General features: G+C 39.6%; 1 protein-coding gene across 2 annotated transcripts in view; it reads left to right on the top strand.

Annotated features, from left to right (window-relative positions):
- Nucleotides 1-18,391, top strand: part of jakmip2 (janus kinase and microtubule interacting protein 2) — a 38,566-nt gene extending 20,175 nt beyond the window's left edge. The window contains exons 4-24 of one of the 2 annotated variants that reach the window (XM_084729830.1): nucleotides 177-419; nucleotides 1,442-1,651; nucleotides 4,295-4,393; nucleotides 5,040-5,186; nucleotides 5,315-5,455; nucleotides 6,741-6,797; nucleotides 7,892-8,014; nucleotides 8,155-8,283; nucleotides 9,800-9,883; nucleotides 10,211-10,273; nucleotides 10,535-10,633; nucleotides 12,411-12,512; nucleotides 12,805-12,858; nucleotides 12,944-13,009; nucleotides 13,119-13,187; nucleotides 14,007-14,084; nucleotides 14,351-14,401; nucleotides 14,915-15,067; nucleotides 15,550-15,615; nucleotides 15,988-16,064; nucleotides 18,016-18,153. In XM_084729830.1, the coding sequence (XP_084585956.1) occupies nucleotides 177-419; nucleotides 1,442-1,651; nucleotides 4,295-4,393; nucleotides 5,040-5,186; nucleotides 5,315-5,455; nucleotides 6,741-6,797; nucleotides 7,892-8,014; nucleotides 8,155-8,283; nucleotides 9,800-9,883; nucleotides 10,211-10,273; nucleotides 10,535-10,633; nucleotides 12,411-12,512; nucleotides 12,805-12,858; nucleotides 12,944-13,009; nucleotides 13,119-13,187; nucleotides 14,007-14,084; nucleotides 14,351-14,401; nucleotides 14,915-15,067; nucleotides 15,550-15,615; nucleotides 15,988-16,038 (2,085 nt within the window). In that variant the 3' untranslated portion in view covers nucleotides 16,039-16,064; nucleotides 18,016-18,153. Of the gene's footprint in view, nucleotides 1-176; nucleotides 420-1,441; nucleotides 1,652-4,294; nucleotides 4,394-5,039; nucleotides 5,187-5,314; nucleotides 5,456-6,740; nucleotides 6,798-7,891; nucleotides 8,015-8,154; nucleotides 8,284-9,799; nucleotides 9,884-10,210; nucleotides 10,274-10,534; nucleotides 10,634-12,410; nucleotides 12,513-12,804; nucleotides 12,859-12,943; nucleotides 13,010-13,118; nucleotides 13,188-14,006; nucleotides 14,085-14,350; nucleotides 14,402-14,914; nucleotides 15,068-15,549; nucleotides 15,616-15,987; nucleotides 16,065-18,015 lie in introns of both variants that reach the window. The other variant, XM_084729829.1, reaches the window with a different exon arrangement.
- The last annotated feature ends 441 nt before the right edge of the window (nucleotides 18,392-18,832 follow it).

Here is an 18,832-nt window from a genome sequence, read left to right on the forward strand (position 1 = left end):
ACCAGGACAGAGGGGCTTGGCAGTCACCTTCACTTCTGAGAAAAAGCTCCTGATGTGGCGAGCACTAGAAATAAATACTCATTACTCACTTGTCCTTTCCCCAGATAATCTAAAAATAAAATGGGTGAAAATTCTGCCAAGCCACGTCAACGCCCTTTCTTCCCTTGCTCCTTCAGGTGCGCACTGCGCTGACCCTGGAAGCCAAGGAGGAGGCACGTCGCTTCTTCGACCAGGAGAGGGTGAAGCTCCTGCAGGAGATAGCGGAGCTGAAGACCAGCAAGAAGCAGACAGACGAGGCTCTCAGCAACATGATCCAGGCCGACAAGATGAAGGCCGGCGACCTGCGGGTGGAGCACCAGCAGCACCAGGAGCAGATCTCCAAGATCAAGTGGGACTGTGAGAGGGACATCCGCAGACTGGTACGTACTGTCACTGCTGATAAATACTCAACGGACATGAATATGACAACTATTCGAAATATTAGTAAGGCTCACTGCTCATGTTACATCGGATATCTATCCAGCGGAGGTGGGACGGTGCACAGTGGGGTGGATTTTTTTCTGCTACGCTTCTGTTGCATGTGAACTGCGTGTAAGAGTTGGTTTTAGAGCTACATGGAAACCTTTTCAAGTTTAACACAGCAAATGGCAGTGGTGACTTTTTAAAGCTTGGTTTACAAGGATGAGTCAAAAAAAGACTCAAAAGTGAAGATTCACAGCAGAATACCTTAACACTGTGTGTGCAGCAACAATTAAGGCTACAACTAATGACATTTTGTATTAATTTCAGTCATAAATTAATTGAGCAAATCATTTTTCAGTGTAACAGTTTTAATTAATATTTCAATTGCTTATTTTGTCTCACCAACAATAAAATTTTATTTATTTATTTATTTTACAATAACAAGAAACTGAGAAAAGCAGAGCAGGAACCAATTTCTTAATTTTACATCATAAATTACTTAAAGGTGCAATATGTCAGAATATGGAGCAATTTACATGTATTCATTGCTTTGTTTTGCCAATTTTTGAATAGGTTGTAACATAACTTAAAAAAATGTTACTTCCTCTTTCTTGGTTGCCTAGAGCAACCTGTGGGAAAATGGGAAGATCCAAAGGATCTATGTGCGTGTGTGTGTTAGCTAACATTAGCTTGCTTGCTAATGCAGACAAATAGCTATCTAGCTATCATAGCAACATGATGTTTTGAGTGGATAACATCAGCTAATTCATCCAGACTCGCAGGCCTTATCTGGCTGGTAGATTATCTGGTTTGCCATTTGCAGGTTGCTCTGTCGGCTGGCGTTGCTGGATGGCGTTCACCAGACCCATGCGGAGTGGCTGGGTTTCACTTAGAAGAAATAAATCAGAAATAAAAAACAACACCATTCAGATGAAGGCAGTACTTCCTTCAGCTTCTTTTTTTTTCTCCTTTACTGTAGGTGGATGAAATCAAATCTAAAGACCGCACCATCTTTGCTCTGGAGAAAGAACTGGAGTCAACAACGGGTTTCTTGCAGAAGCTGCAGCTTCAGAAGGATGCCCTGGATGAACAACTCTTCCTTGTCAAGGAGGCTGAGTGCGGCCTGGGAAGCCCGAAAAGAGAGATTCCCGGCAGAGCTGGAGATGGAGCTGAGCACTGTGGTAGCCCAGTAAGTGGAGAGACGTTTTATGCCCGACTCATTCATATCAAACATTAATATCAGTCTGTTAATTTGAAAGAAGCTGGGAGCCATCCTGCCTCTGAACCCCAGTTATGACTCTTTGCTTTAGCACTTGAATACCACTTTGTAGCTAACGTGCCATTGTGCCAGAGCTGGTTCTGAGAAGTTTCTTTTTACAGACAAGGGTCCCGCAACACTTTGCCAGCTACAAACCTATGAAAATAAGTTAACAAAAGATTTGGGAGAGCACAAAACAAATTTGAGCGCTACTCAGTCTGCAAGTCAACCTTTACAAGAGCACAGGCCAAGATTTGTGAGAGCAGAATTAGATTTGTGCACATGGGAGGAGAAGAGAGGAGTCGTGAGAGCAACCGATGACTTGAGCATGCGAGAGAAATTGTGTAACTACATTTGAGCCAGTGAGAGGGATTCTTGGCTCGTAATGATCAAAGCTGCTCGCGGTCCCTTTAGGCGTACTGAATCCCCTGACTGCAAAATCAAACCTGGAAGTGGCGGGTTATCCTGTTAGACCTTTTCTTCTATTTTCAAAATAAAATTTGGGACTGTGACTTTTAACAATCAGTTAAAGACATGTGGTTCTCTTTATTATTATAAAAATCAATATGTGTTGACAATAAATTATTAAATCAGTTTGTTAGCAATTTAGTTTTACAAAGAATAGTTACTAGATATGTAGCTTTGTGTTAACTTATATTTCTCTTGTATTTCTACTATGTTAACCAGATTATTTTTTATTTTTCTCAGAGAAAATTATCAGAACCATTTGATTGCTAATGACACTTGATCAAGTTGTACATGCACTCTATGATTCACCTGTCATATTGTATTACCATTTAGTTCCATGCAAGATGAAACACTGTTAGGCCCATTCACAGTTTGTACAAAAGGACACTCAAAATATTGGACAAAAAGCCTGCGAGCTGTGACCAGCTGTTATCGCTGTCACATAATTACAAAATACAACTTACTGGCCTTTGATAACTTTGTCTATGCTCACATATCCAGCAACCCAGAGCATCTACTGGAGGCAACTGTGTAGTTCAGCACAGCTTTTCTCCATTAGAGCTCAGTACCCAGCACTATCAGACAATTCTCCACACTTCTTGTTTTAAATCACTCACAATCACAATTAAAATCATGGTTGACACAACCAGTCACGTGACCATTAAGTACTAGTATACATGGAGTCTGAATGTCCCATTTTTTATCTCCAGATTGCTTAGAGGGAATTTCTTCAAACTTGACTCAAATTTTCACTTAGACTCAAAGATGAGTCAAAGTAACTTACCGTAAGATTATCATGGGGTGTAGCTACATTCAGAATGACAGCATTTTCAGAACAGGAACGGAACAAATTCATCGTGCTGGTGATGGTCAGGGGATCCATTGGAACCTGCAGTGCAGATCTACATGTCCACAATAACTGCAGTTCTCGGCTAAAGAACCACTATGTTTCATTTGTCACTCAATATGCCCTTGTCCACTTCCCCTCAGTGTTTCCCCTCGGGGGAAACCACACTGCCATCATAAGTGCTGTTCCATTTGTCTGAAAAACTGAAGTGAACTTGGTGAAATCGACCAACAGAGGGATGAGGGAGCAAGTCAACAGCGCTGGCCCTTCTGTATAGGTGTTTATCATCCACAATGCATTGCAATGATGCATTTGGTGCAAAAAATATAGATTTGTTTATTTATTTACCAGTGAAAATGCATATTAATCAACATTTCTTGCATGGAAAACAATGACTCTTTTGTAAACCTGAATCACTAATAATGATAATCATGACACAGATCACAAACAGACATTTCTCAGAAAATCAGAAAATTATGCAACTCGTCAGCAAGTGCAGAAGATGCTTTTGCCTCATTGAAATGAGTCTAAGTAAGTAGGTAAGTATAAACTACAGCTGGCTATCGTTCCATGATAGTTTGGGTTCAAAGTGAACAAAGGTAAATGTGTTTCATAAAAATCCTCTGCTTCTTCCTGTCCTCATCTCTCCAAGTGGCCTTTTGTGTCATACCAAGGGCTGAGAACTAGAACTACGAGTGGAATGCAGCAAATAACTCCTGTGTTTTACTAAATTGTCATATGGTCTACTTCTTTCCATGTGTGGACTCGGACCTTAACCCTGAGCTCTGTTCCAGGTGTGGCTGTGTCCTGTTGCAGCTTTCCCGCTTGACAAGCGACCTCTTGCAATCTCAGGTGCTCAGATGCACAGAGAAAATTGTGAGCATGAGCTTGATCAGGAACGCTCACAAATCAACTGTCAAGATTAAAGTGTGTTAACTTGTGAGTTGACCCACTGTTAATGTGGCAGCTCATGAAATTAAGATTTAATGTCCATGAGATGCAAGAATATTAAGATTAAAAGTGCCATGGTGCTTACAGATATTATCATTTAGTTGCGCTCAAATTGAATTTATTTTTATTGTTGAAGTCAGCCTTCGGCAACATGCCACTAATACTGAACTCTAAAAAACATATTTGTTTCAGTGGCCTGTATTTATCACACTTAATTAATTCAAAGGATCATTTTCTCTACATCTGGCCCGTTACTGTATTAGTGAAATGATGAATTATGGTATTTATTTTTTGTTTGTTTCTTTTAGGACCTGAGGAGAAACCAGAGGCGCATTTCTGAACTCAACTCAACTATACGCAAATTAGAGGACCGCAACTCACTGCTGGTGGATGAGAGGAATGAACTGGTATGACTGAATGATTTAGATAAAAACTGTAGATCTCCCACTCTGTCTTTCTTCTGTCACTCATCTTCATCTTTCTGTCTTTCCTTCTGGTATTTGTTTGTTTGCACATATAGAAAATTTAAAAATACAGTATAAAATAATTTACAAGGAAATGTGAGGGAATATTGCCTTCAAACCCTTCAGGGACCTGCAAAGTGACATTTGCTAGACGGCGTATTACTGGTAACAATTATTAGTAATAAGAATTACTATTATAGAATTGATTACTATACACAATGTGAATGCATCTAGCAATGTATTTAAATATAATACAAAACTGAGAGTACATAGTACTTGACAACAATGTATCCCATAAACACCATTCTGTGACACAAACAGTCACTCACTCATAGTCATAAGACACACAGACACAAGCCAAAACATTCATAATGCATGCACTTATACACTGACACTATCATTAACAGACTAAGATCATACAGGCATGTGATATGAGTTAGAGATGTCATAAGACAGGTAAAGGAGAAAATAAACACAAGCAATGACAAAAAAGAAAGCAAGCAATATTCATAGTAAAATATTGATTGCTTCCTTCCTTCCTCATGCCAGTCACAACTGAACATATCCTTGTGTCACTGTTTCTCACCAGCTGAAGAGAGTTCGAGAGTCAGAGAAGCAGTGTAAGCCCCTACTGGACAAGAACAAGCTGCTGAGTAAGAGGAACGATGATTTGACTCAGACTATCCAGAAGCTGGAGGAGAAACTCAAGAGCCTGGTCAAGGAGAACCTCGAGATGGTCAGCAGAGAGTCAGACTAGCATCATATATACATTTTGTACTACGCTGGCAAGAAGAACTGGCTGATCGACCGGTGGATGTCGTGATCTTTAGAGGACTTTTCTTTCTGTGTGTTGTGTTTCTGCAGAAGGAGAAGATCAGCTCCCATCCCCCACTGAAGAAGCTGAAGTCCCTGAATGACTTGGACCAAGCCCACGATGACCAGGAAATAGCCTTTCTCAAGCTACAAGTCCTGGAGCAACAGAGCATGATCGATGAACTCACAAGAGTGAGTTTTTTTAATGTACAGATAGTGCAACTTGTTTTGTTTTCTTTAATTTTTTTCAATAGTATGCAGAGTAGAAAATTGGGGTTATGGGAGTTAACTCTGAGCCATCCATTTGGAAACAATTAAAAAAAGAAAGAAAGAAAACACAGTACAGCGTGACAGATGTTTTTACATGTTTTGTGTTTGATAAACATCTCAAAAAGTGTAAAAACTTAAGGTTGCTGGATCACTGATTGTCTTAAAATTTAAAAATTTACTGATCGATTGGCTGGTGACTGGAATCAGACGTTCTTCAGCTTGATCTCTTTCCTCACTTCTGGTGAAGCAGCACTGGCAGCGCTACACTTATAACAGTAACATCACAGCAACACACACAGACACACCAGCATGTCTTCGACATTAGGGGGCATGATAGTCTCCAAGAACAGGAAAAAAAGAGGGGGGAGAAATAGAGGAGAGGACTTGAATAGAGAGGAAAAGGAAATGTGAAAGAAGACAGAAGGCAAGAATAGGGGAGGAGAAAGATTGAAAATATTTAAGGTGGAGAAAGAGAGCGATAAGAGAACAAGGCCTGTCAGTAGCATGGAGCACTTTTGGAGAAAATATAAAAGTGATTTAATGATCAGTGTTTTATTATGATCATCTAATTTATTTTCCCATAAATCTGACGTGGGTATCAGCCAAGAAAAACCAGAAATGTTCTGCAGTCATTTGTCTTTTAAGAACAGGTACTGGCCACCCCCATCAAAAGGCAGTTACTTCTCCAGTTATTGTTAATAATTGATAATAATTGTGGGGTGCGGAAGAGCATGAAAGTTTTGGCTTTTGAAGGAGGGCATTCCAGAAAAAGTTTGGGAACCACTGGAGTAAACGTACTTGTAATCAGGCACTCTGTGTACTGTATTTTACAAATACATTACATGTAATAATGCTGATGATCAGACAGAGCTCAGGCTTGAAAACCACATAATAACCATAAAACCACTTACATTGCAATGACCACAAGGCATCATATGATGTGTTCAAGTTGTTATCCCATATTTAGCCTTTTTAACTAGTAAACAAACAGCCATGATGATTAAGAAAGAAAAAAATGAATTAACTCCTTCAACTTCTAATGTTTCCTAACATCCTCATTAAACTGTGTGACAGACGTTGTTTTTTAGCTAAGCGATTGTTTCAGTGTTGTCATCAATTTATTTTTCTTTGATTTAATTTGAAAGTAGAAGAAAATGTTTATGTTCATCTTACAATGGTGTGTTTTCTTTTATCTCTCTATTTCCAGGATCGAGAAAAACTACTAAGAAAGAAAAGGCATAAAAGAAGTTCAAGGCCAATAAAGGTGGGAATGATTTCATTTATTTCTAACTAGTATACTTAGTTTAGTTACTGTTGTATAAAACCAGCAAACACATTTTTTGATGGTGTATTTTTGAAAACACTGGAAGAAATGTTTCATCAGTTTTGAAAACTTTGCATCCTTAATATTAATGTATTATTCCGCAAGCCCTTGAATGTTGTAAGTTGAGTCAGCAGCCACATGTTCGCCCGAATTACCTGAACTTTAACTACTTTTCAAGGAACAATGGATAACCGTCCATTGTTATGTGTTTCCACAAAGGTCTACAAACAGTTAGAAAAGTTTGTTTGCTGATGCGTGAAAAAACGGCTGCTGTTTTTACACATCATTTTTACACACAACTCTACAACAGTGACTCCATATAAAGTGAAGGACAGTCAACACAGCAACAACAGAAGCATGGAGGAGATTAAAGTCGTGCTGCTGTTGATCACAATTTACTGCTTTGCAAATGGGGTAAATCAGTCAGGATTGGAAAAGACACGAGCAGTGGTAGAAAACGAACAAAAAAAAATGGTTTACGGCTGTTTGTGGATGAAATTAAGTGCTGTGAATACTAAACTGATCACAAATGTTCAGCACCACCACTAAAGTTCCTGTACTTTTGGGAAGAGCAAACCCCCCAAGCAGGGACTTTTGGGGGGATACAGTAATGGCCCCGAAACTTAATTTAGGCCGTGGTCATTGTGGTGGAAATCCAATGAATTCCTCGAAAGGTCCTTTGTGCCCGGGGAAAGTTCCTGTGGTGGAAAGGCAGCTAGTGAGTCTTGTGGAAGCAGAGGAGGAGTGTTGTGTAATAACACAGAAAACAAAGCTCAAAAATGTCAACTTCACCCTCCGACATTCAAGTAATTTTAAACCTTACAGTTTAACCTGAGTTCGAACCTGCATTCACATTGCTGGAGTCAGTGATACGATCACAGAGGTGTATTTTGCTGAATTTAATGATGTAAAAGGAAAGGAGAAAGCTTTCCAGGACACAGAGTGAGGAGGAGTGAGGAAGTTGTCGCTTTGATCAGCAACAAGGCATTGATTGTTGGAGATTTTTATAGATCTTTTAATTTTCCTTTCTACAGAGGCACATCGTAGTAGACACCTTCTTTGGGTATGATGAAGAGTCTATGGACTCGGAGACATCATCAGTGGCTTCGTTCCGGATGGACAGAACTCCTGCTACTCCGGATGAAGACCTGGAAGAGGTGAGAACTTGCCTCGTATTCATCAAGTCACCAGGAAAGTGTTTTCATTCTTTAGCTTCTAGTGTCTATCAAATCCATTCGGTTGTACCTGAATAGCGATATACTGTGCTGACTTTGACCTCTAAACTGTGTCGAACAAGGGTCTGACCAGCGAGGAGTCGGAGCTGCGCTTCCGTCAGTTGACCCGGGAGTATCAGGCCTTACAGCGAGCCTACGCCCTGCTGCAGGAACAGAAAGGAGGAATTCTGGATGCTGAGATGGAAGCAAAGGTACATACGCTACGCAACAAGAAAGTCATTGTTTATTTTATTTCTGTTCAAAGTATTTGTGCTCCTAAAACATTCTTACATGGGGTTTCGTATTTTACCATAAAGATGTAATTTTGAAATGACTGAGTAGGGTGGAATGATGTTGGATCCACAGATATCCAGTCTTTAGTTTCTTTGAAATATTGAATTTAACCACTATACATATATTACATCTGAAGTTACTGCCAGGAACACATTTAGAATAATATTCTGTAAGTTATCCTGACCAGTATCACTCCATTTAACAATCCAATGAAAGCAAATGTATACTGGGTAATTTAATAAATATGAATTTTGTTGGAGTACATTGAGCCAAGGTCATAGTACATCCGGGGTTTGGCCATATTGTTTCCATAAGGCTGTTTGAATTGAGTTATACAGTATCTGATTGTCTCTAGGCTTAAAGATTTACCCCAACATGATTTTAAACAGCTGCCATTTTTTTCTATTATAGAAGTTTGGCCTTTTCAGGATTGTGTTAGTTCATATCTTGTAGTTTGTTTGCTTGTTTGTACCAAGCACTGGTACAGTAGGTCGACCTTTTTCCTGAAGGGACCCGTTTTCTATCATTGACTAAACTGACGACCCCTGACAGTGTGGTGCAATTCATGTATATTTCATACAATATATAAAAAAACAGTACAGTACAGAATAAGTGATAAACTGTACAGTTAATTCAAATAGTAAATGCAGTAACTGCACTACGTAAACTGAGTGATTTGGATGGGTTTTTCTTATGAATATTGCACCAGAGATGAGTCTTACTGATATTTATAGTTTTTTTTATATACATTCTCTACCCGTATTATGTTTTTTATTTTTAACCATCATATGGAATTAATAGGCTTATTTTTTGACAAATTCAGTCAAAGCTGACAGTTGACAAGTTACTTTAAGGGTGTAGAGAGAGATGCAGTTCAGTATAAGGGATATTTGCAGCCCAAACAAATATGAACAAAATTCCACAAGAGTTACAGGCTGCCAGTTCACTTTGGGAAAATCACAGAATACATTTTAACCGCTTGTCTCATGAGCATCAGATGTACTTGAACTTTAATCAATATATCTGTCTACAGTGGTCGAATAATAGCCCGCACTCTGCAAAGGATCCTTTTAGGCTTCAAGTGTATTTTCTTACTGCCTCTGTGCATAAACACTTTGCATACTGGGCTGTGAGAGCTGTCCAAACACTTTTGTATTGTGCAAAACAGATCCAGAGTTACAGGGATGAAGCTGATACGCTTTCACGACGCAGCCACTGTAGACAAGTGGTCAGCCTGAGGAATTGATTGTTTTTAATCAAATAATGACACATTTTAAAAAGACAGCAAATTAAATTAGTGAGCAATTTCAAATTTGTATCTCTTTAAAACAAACCTTTGCAATACCAGCACAGACCTCTACGGCTTCACAGTCCCCCACCTGAGAAACTGTGCTGTCGTGGCAACAATGACTGTCTGTTTTTCTCATGTTTCAGGCTCACGAGCAGCTCCAAGCAGACGTTCTCAGGTATAAAGCCAAAATAGAGGACTTGGAGAAGGAACTCACCCTGAAGGGACAGGTAGGTGACACAAGCACATGCATGTATGAAGGCAGATGAATGCTCTTAATAGGGTGGTGAACTAAACAGAAGGTACACCTGAAAATATGGTGTAATGCAATAAACCCTTCTATAGTTTATAAAGCAAGCTGCACACACAGTTTGGCAACCAAAGTCTAGTGGCCCTCAACAGCTTGTCAGTGGGCACAAGAAACCAAACTTATATCTTATTCAGGAAAAAAATTACAACAAAAGATGTACCAAGATTTCGGTCAGTCAACATCTTAGCATTCTTTCTGTTTCTTATCAAAGTAACAAGTTGTTTCAACTGTCTCTGTCCTCCGTCAGGACTCCAAATGGGTTGAGGAGAAGCAGCTTTTCTTACGAAGGAATCAGGAGCTTTTAGAGAAGGTTGGATTCAACTTTTTGTTTGGTCTCTGATTATCAAACAGCTACAGTTTTTTAAAGGATAGTCATGATAGTATATATTGCATGGTTAACAACAAAGTAAAAAATGTATTTAAGTTGTGCTGATAGTCATATTATTTTAAAAAAATGTAATAACTGCCTCAAAAAACTATGATTTTCAGTTAGATGTTGCATTTTAACTGCCATTGTATCTCCAGCGTACTTCTGGTCTCTGTATTAATTCTGATTCTTTGTGGCGTCCAGGTGGAAAAGATGGAGTCAGAGTGCAGTCGGCTGCAGCAGGAGCTACAAGACTCCAAAGACCAGAATGAACTATTAGAGTTTAGGATACTGGAACTAGAGGCAAGTCACAAAGTTGCCTACCAGACCTTTGTTGAAGAGAAATCTCATACGAACACTTTGCTGTAGTTTATTATGCAGTCCACATGTTTTTTTTTTTCATGGTATTGTCTTTTCCAAACAAGATCTTGTCTAAAACGGATTAAACCAAAATTCAATATTCTGTAACCAATCAGATCTTGGCACATCTATACTGGGAGAAAAAACTGTTGGTGTGGGTTTGTCTGAACAATTTCCCAGCTACAGTGAACTCATAGTCTGGTATTTCTGAGATTATATGATATATTATATGATATATTTTTGTAAAGCTCAAACATCAAAAGATGCACAAAGTAAAATACGTTGAGTTAAAAAAAAATCTATACATTATAGTACTTGTTTTTAAAATCAACTCCTACTACAGATGAAGGACAGAAGAATTATATTGTGAAAGCTAAAGACCAAAATCAGGGTTCATAAGTGGGAAGTGTCCCATTTTGTGGAGTGACTTGTGGCTGAGCCGTGCACGGACCTTTATAACTTAACTGACTGTGATCTTAGTGTGTCGGCTGTGCTGCAGTGCAGACGCCTACAACAACTTGTTAGGGCTCAAGTCGCCATCTAGTGAGCAGAGATGAGAACAGATTGCTTGTGTGTAGATAGAGTGCAGTAAATATGGGTGGTCAGCATTTTCATGACTGATCAAAGCCAAGAGCGCCACCTACTGAAAGTACGTGGAAACGAGGATTCATTTCAGGGAATTCTGGCAAAAAGCAAGTACACAACAGATAATAGATCAAGTAGTCTTGTTACAGACTGCAGCATTAATCAAAGTGTAACTTTGTGTATTTTTCAACCTGGATCCTATTTTCCCATGTTTTTATGCCTGAATGACAAATTATTGATTATGAAAAGGATCCCTACAGAGACATTTTTGTTAAAGGCTAAAATCATTTTTGTCAAACCAGAAACACCTGATTTATTGTACTCGCCAAAGCCTCAAGAATCTTTTTACAAAACAGTAATTTTATCATTATAATAACACACACACTCATACAAACACAAACACTCAATTGGATAGAAACAAATAAAACTCATGAAAAACATCTGCGGTCATTTCTCCACTGCTCCAACAATCACTATCTTTGCTTCAGTTGAAAACCCTGTAAACTCTTGAATTAACTGAATTCATGTGAAAATATTCTGGCTGTACACAGTGTTTTTCCCCCTCTACTTCTCTGATGACCTCATGCTGCTCCTCCTCTGATGAATCGGTGAAGAGAGGGTTTGTTTTAACCAAATCAGAGTTGGTGGTCATTTCAACTGTGTAAAGATGAACCAAGATGGTTTTGGTGTTGTGTTGCTTGGCAAAAACAAGCACTTTTAGAGGGAGTACTTTGCCATAAGGTCATTTCACGGCTGATGGCTGCGGCACTCTTTTTAAATACTGGGCTGTTTTCAAAGATCTTTGTCCCTAGTAGTCACCCAAACACAAAACAGGGAAAATAGTCAAAAACAGAAGTTACCCTCCAAAGTCAGTGGCCTCTGGTTTGATGGCAGAAAAGATTATTGGCAGCACAAATGACTGTTGACACAGAGCAGCGGGGTCACAACAGCAGGAGCTTAAATAATTCATAAGAATTTATCACATCCTCTTGTTTGGCTCTGAATTGTCAACATTGATTTTAAACTGGCTAATGCAGTCTGAAGAGGCCTGATACACAGCCTAAGAAGAGGGAATCATGATATCAGTAACAGCACCGTCTGTTGTATAATGAAATACACACATCTGTTTTTGTAGGAGCGTGAGAGGAGGTCCCCTCCATTCAACCACCTGAGAATGCATCCCTTCTCTGAAGGAGTCAGTGCACTGCAGATCTACTGTATGAAGGAGGGGGTCAAGGTATGAATTCTTCTTATTTATTACAGTAATTCATCATAACACAGACCGGGCTTTTCTGGGGTTTTTTTCTTGCAAGGGATCCGTATGTACTGATCCCACAATTCTTATGACTGCGGCAAACTGAGAGCTGTGAAGTTCCTCGCTTTCGTGTCTTTTGTTTAACATGCAGATATTAATGTACTCTGAACATTTTATAGTGGAAAAATGTCTTGAATGAACATAAAAATTAAAGGTAAATGAGACTTCATTTGTGTGCTTCTGGATAGATAGTTCTGTTTTGTTTTCTTTACAGGATGTGTGCATACCAGATCTCATCAAACTTCTAGATATCCTGGGAGACAACGGGGTAATTTATATGGAACTTAATGCATTAACATGTGATGCTAAACAGACGCCTTATTAACTCAAGTTTATTTTTTTCTTTTGTACAGAACTTAAGAAACGAAGAGCAAGTGGCCATCATCCAGGCCAGCACTGTTTTGTCGCTAGCAGAAAAGGTAAGTTTGGAGACGACATCATGGTTCCAGACACGATGACATGATAACATCATCACACAGAGCAGTTTGTGATGCGTCGACTCATGCTTTGCCGTCTGTCGCCCTCTAGTGGATTCAGCAGATTGAGGGGACGGAGGCAGCGCTGCACCAGAAGATGATGGACCTAGAGATAGAAATGGTGAGTCACAACAAACTTGTACAGGAAAATACACTTACCTCTTTTGCGTTCTGCTTAAATCCACATTTTTTTCTTATTTTCAATGGCTCACGGCAGCTCTAGTCCTGTGGGACATGACTGAAGCTGCCAGAAATATTTATAAAGTAGTCCAGTTTTGTGTTTTTCCGTTTACTGTAATCCTCTAGTTAAAGGACTGAAAAGGTTTTGCCAAACACATTTTTATACAGATGTGAATACGTGTTTGCTATTCCAAAAGTGTCTTCTCTTCAACATAAATTCAGAATCAGAATCAGAATCAGGGTTTATTGCCGAGTCCGTAGGTTTACACAAAACAAGCTTTGCTTTGGGATATTGGTGTATAACAAGTAACATAATATTAGAAAATATAAATAAGGAAGATAGAAAATGCTAAAAGTCAAGAAGCATAAATAGAAAACTGACACTAACTAACTGAAAAAAAATCTAAAAGTAGTAAAAGGCTTCAAGCTGCAGAAAACACTCTCTTTTAACATCCACTGCTTTCTAGACACGAGCACCACATGTCTTAAACAGCCCGGCATCAGGTCTTATTTAGCAGCACTTTATGCAAAACAGATGATCTGCGGCCGGGATTACTTACTAATTCTTGAGTCTTAGTAAATATTCTGCTTAACCAACACAAAGGTTTGCACCCCTGGTGGTAATTAACAGCTTGTTTATTAAATATCCCCCATTCCACTTCGACTCTAGTTAGTCATGAAGAACCTGGTGCTTCTTGTTTTATGGTGCTTTACTCTGTTTTCTCCTACCCACTGCCTCTGACCTGCTTATTCTGTGCAGGAAATGTTCTGTAAACAGAAAGGATATCTAGAAGAGGAGCTGGACTACAGGAAACAGGCCCTGGACCAGGCCTACATGGTTCGTGTGTGCTTGTTTTTCTTCATTTTGTGTTGCTAAGGTCAGAGTGTTGGGACTCAGTTACCATCTGGCGACAAATATTTTACACCCCATAAGGTTTGTCATTTATATTTCAGGTTAAGACTTGGTTTTAGGGTTGTGGTTAGAATCATGGTTAAGTCTGGGTTTATGCCTGTTATACGAGCCTAGTTGTGGTCAGGGTTATGGTTTAGCCTGCAGGGACATGACAAAACGGAATAACAGCTCTTTTCTTTTCCTCCTAACAGCAAATCCAGGAGTTGGAAGCAACATTATACAACGCCCTGCAGCAGGACAAGGTGCTTCATGTCACAACATTAAACAGCCTTCTTTTTATGTAAACTACTGTAAATTTCTCTTGTAATGCGTCAGCCTCTTGTAAAACATCAGTTCTGGTTACATTTATGCACTAGAGGGATGATGTTTACTAAATTATGACATCAGTGTAGAAAATGTCAAGATGCGTCATGAACTGTTATTACCGATTTGATTTAGACACACATCCTTGTGATCATGCACATTCCACTCATCTTGAACATTTGTTTTATCTACATGGAGTCTACATGACCAATTTATATGGTTTGAATGTTATGACTATGGAAACTTTACAGTTACTGTATGAAGAATACAGAGGCCTCAGGCATACACAAGATTCCTAGAAATCCTATGATTCCTTGAGGCCTCTGCTGGTGCAAGAAGTGATCATAAAAGAACAGTACGACCAGAGATAATACCGTGGTGTGTTTTTTTTTTTCTTTTGTTAAAATCCATCATGTTAACCACTGTGTCTGTCGCTTGTCCTCTTCCTCCAGGTGATAAAGTACGGTGAGCCTCTTGACGAGCTTCAGAGAGACGAGCTGCGGACGGCGGTGGAGAAGCTGAGGAGGCAGATGCTGAGGAAGAGCCGAGAGTACGACTGCCAGATCCTCCAGGAGAGGATGGAACTGCTGCACCAGGCGCACCAGGTCAGCTTATAGCACGGGACCAGTGTCACCTGTGGACCTCAAGTAGTTTCCAATAATTGCAGAGGTTGTCTGTGATTTTAATCCTGTGCTAATCTGCTTCTCTGTTACTTGGGGTTGCAATTATTTTTTTAAACATCTGTTTTTTGATTTGCCACAAATGTGTATTTATGCTAACACATGCAGAAAGTGGGCAAAACAAGTCTAAACTATATTATTGAAGGGGCTGCTGAAGATGATGTCACCCACGCCCTTGACATTTTCTCGGGATAATGTCAGTAAATTCATGTAGAATACAGACTTTACTCATCCTGGGCAAAGGGCTTAAGTTTGTCAATAGATGTGTGTGTATATGTATGATAATAGAGCTTTGTGTGGAATAGACTTGTATGAGAGAATTTACCCCTCGTTCTCACAGGCACTGTCATATCTGCCTCCCCTCAAAGAAACACATTCCTCACTGTTTTCTCGCTGATTATTTGCAGAGAATTCGTGACCTTGAAGACAAGACAGAAATCCAGAGGAGGCAGATTAAAGACCTAGAGGAAAAGGTAGGCCACATTTGATGTCTCCGCAAAAAAAGAAAGAGTAGGCACATTAATCAAGGATCAGCAGCTTGTATACAAAACTCACCATGAGAAAGCTGCTTAAAAGCAGCCAAAAGTGAGGGATTTTAGGCCTGTGGAACCAATGTATTGAACTGCATTCTTTTCACATTATATATATATGAAACCACTCTCATGAAAACTCAAAGTAAAAATGCTACATTAGATGCTTACATAGATGATATTCAGAAGTATGGTTTCATGGCTTCTGTTCCAGTTTCCCTGTACAGTTTCTGTCTGTTACTAACATATCTCGAGTGTTCCTCTAATTCTCTCACCTTCTTTGTCCCTCCTTCGTCTCTTTCTTTCTTTCTCCAGTTTTTGTTTCTGTTCTTGTTCTTTTCTCTTGCCTTTATCCTTTGGCCTTGAAGTCTTTGGCGTGTCCTGTAGCAGAGGTGAGTCCTGAGGGCTTTGAGTAGAACGTTCAAACCGCAGCCGTCTCTCCCCGTGGACCTCGGTCAAATACTTTTCTATTAAAGCAGAAACTGCACAGCAAGTGTTTTGGCTTTCTGCAGCAGCCAGAGTCAAAACTGGGAACACTCTGGCTGCGGAGCCTCAATTGGCCTTGACAAGCACTCAGTCAAGTGCATTTCTGTGGCATTATTAAGACTTCCTGGTATAGGCTTCTGACCTTAAGAATAAAAGTAAGGAATTTATAATTATTTTGAAAACTGTCTTGAAAGTACTCTCATTTGGTATTGACTCATCATCTCCATTGCCTGTGCTTAATCCTCACCTTAACATTTAATCTGTAGTTTTTTTCACATGGTATAATTGTGACATTTTCAGACAGTTTGTTTTTTTGCCCCCAGAATGTGACCACTTGGCGGCTCAGTGCTTTAAAGAATCAAAACTTATTTGACCCCGGTCTGCTCGCTCTCCCTACTTCACATTTACTGGCTTCATCTTTCCTTCACATAGAAATGTTCACCTGTCATTGCTTCTTTCTCTTTGCAACTTTCTACTCAGGCATTTCTGTTAACATTCATGTTTTTGTTCATATCACATGTGCGTATCATTTTTACTTTTTACTTATCATTTTCAAGGTTTTCAGGTAGAAGGCATCTCAGAAAGACATCATCATCTTTTTCTTTTCCATGTATGTGTTTGTTGTCATCTCTGTCTCTGTCTTAAAATTATTCTAACGTCTTGGAGGGTTTGTAAATGGTCTTACAAGAAAACTCCTTTGCACAACTTTTAAACCTGCATTTCTAGGTTTTTCAGCCACTTTATAACAGTGTGGCTAACATATTAGCAAACAGTGGTTTATTTACACATCTAGCACCTCTGTAGCAACATTAATGTTCATTTCAAGTTGTGTTTTTGGCCACCTGAAAAATTCAATTCCAGTATTCACTCACATGTTGGCTCTTTAGAAAATGATCTTGTGCTTTAGCTGCTAAATGCTCCATCATGTTCACCAGGTAGCCGCTAACATGGTCTTCTGTTTGGTGCTGGGCAGTTACCATACATATGAGGTTTAGAAGAGCTTTTTCCCCTGAAAACAGCTGCCTGCTTCACCATAGAGAATGCACCAAAACAGTTAAGTTGTGGGCTTTTAAACCAAAAAATGAGCTGAAAGATGCCAAAATGAGTCCAGCTATGATTCCCTGTGGGACATGAAGGCCACTCCCAAAAATGAATTGCTATAAACCAATTAAAAGCATTAAAACTACAGCTGGTAACTTCTATAAATATAACTTTTTGTTGTATTTGCTGGAACTAGTACATGAGAGAGATAATATGTAAAAATCAAGTCCTTCCCAGTGCTCATAATGACATTACCAAGAATCCACCATGCCTGAACAACCCAAATTATTATTTACCTAATTTATGTGCATTTATTTCATGTCAATGTCAGTTCAATTTCAATGTGAAAGTCTTCATTGCAGAATGCTGATGTGAAATAAGTGCACATAAATTAGGTAAACAACAGTAAAAATAAAATATGCTGTTTCTTTCAGGTGCGGTGGGGAGTCCCAGAGGGTGACATTTTTGGGAATGAGACCAACGTTTTGGGTTAGAAGCTGGCTCTGATTGTTTTATTTTTTCATTCAGGAGCAGTGGGGTTCTTGCAAATACTGTTAGGAGCACTAGGAGGAGCCAGAGGAGGCTGATATCTTTCATATATTGTGTGTACTGCTGTCTGGATATAGCGACAGTTTGAGCAAATATGACAAAAAGTTATTTTTATAGAAGATATCAGTGGCAGCTTTCAGTCATGTCAACACTTGGGATTAATGTCAGACTTAATGACTTCTAAATAAATAAAATGTGCCGTGTATGTTTCATTTACTTTGCCTCTCCTGATTCTTGGTGCTTCCTCTCTCTGTCTCTGTCTCCCAGGTGGTGTGTCAGCTTGGAGATCTTGTTTGTGACTGCAGTGTTATTTATTTTCTGGACAAGTGTGGAACAATGTACGTAGCGGTGGCTGCTAGTGTCATAACATCAGTGACTGCTGTCAGTATAGGTGGATGTGTCGTGTGTTGGCCATGGACGTTCACACTTCAGATTTTATTCTTTGGGGGTTTTTTTAACCGGAGGGGGTGGGGTTCTCAGGATGCTGCCCAGGATGACCTTTTTTCAGAGCGGTGTCGGACATAAAACGTCTCTCCAAACAGCTGGGAGTACTGCAAGAACGACTCTTACAGTAGATGCACACACACATGCATACACACAGTTTATGGACATGCGTGCATGCAGATACATGTACACACACACACACACACACACACACATGCTTTGACAAATCCAAACCAAAGCCTGGGAAATGTTCTCTCTGCCATGCAGGGTAATAATACGCCATTCACCATCATTTAGCCACAGTGGGAATATAAACAGACAGAAAAACTCATAGACAACGAGGCAAACAAACCGCCCGACCACAGCTTCTCTTCTTTTCCTCCTCTTTTCTTTTCTTTCCAAACCTGGAAGGACGTTCGTCGCGAATGCAACCTCTTGGTGAATAGGAGCGAGCCATCTCAGGGCCCTTGAATGAAGTTTTCGGGTCAGATAATAAGAAGGAACAACATGGTGTGTCTCCTCGCTTTCCCAGAACGGTGCTTACACGAGACTGCTTGGACTCTCCAGAGCTTACACCTGGAAAAGGACAGTGCAGAGACTGGTGTGTACAGACACTAAGGGGGCATAACAGGACATTCAG

The sequence above is a fragment of the Lutjanus erythropterus genome, chromosome 11 (genome assembly GCF_056507025.1).
Source record: "Lutjanus erythropterus isolate fLutEry1 chromosome 11, fLutEry1.hap2, whole genome shotgun sequence".
Taxonomy (NCBI): Eukaryota; Metazoa; Chordata; class Actinopteri; order Lutjaniformes; family Lutjanidae; genus Lutjanus; species Lutjanus erythropterus.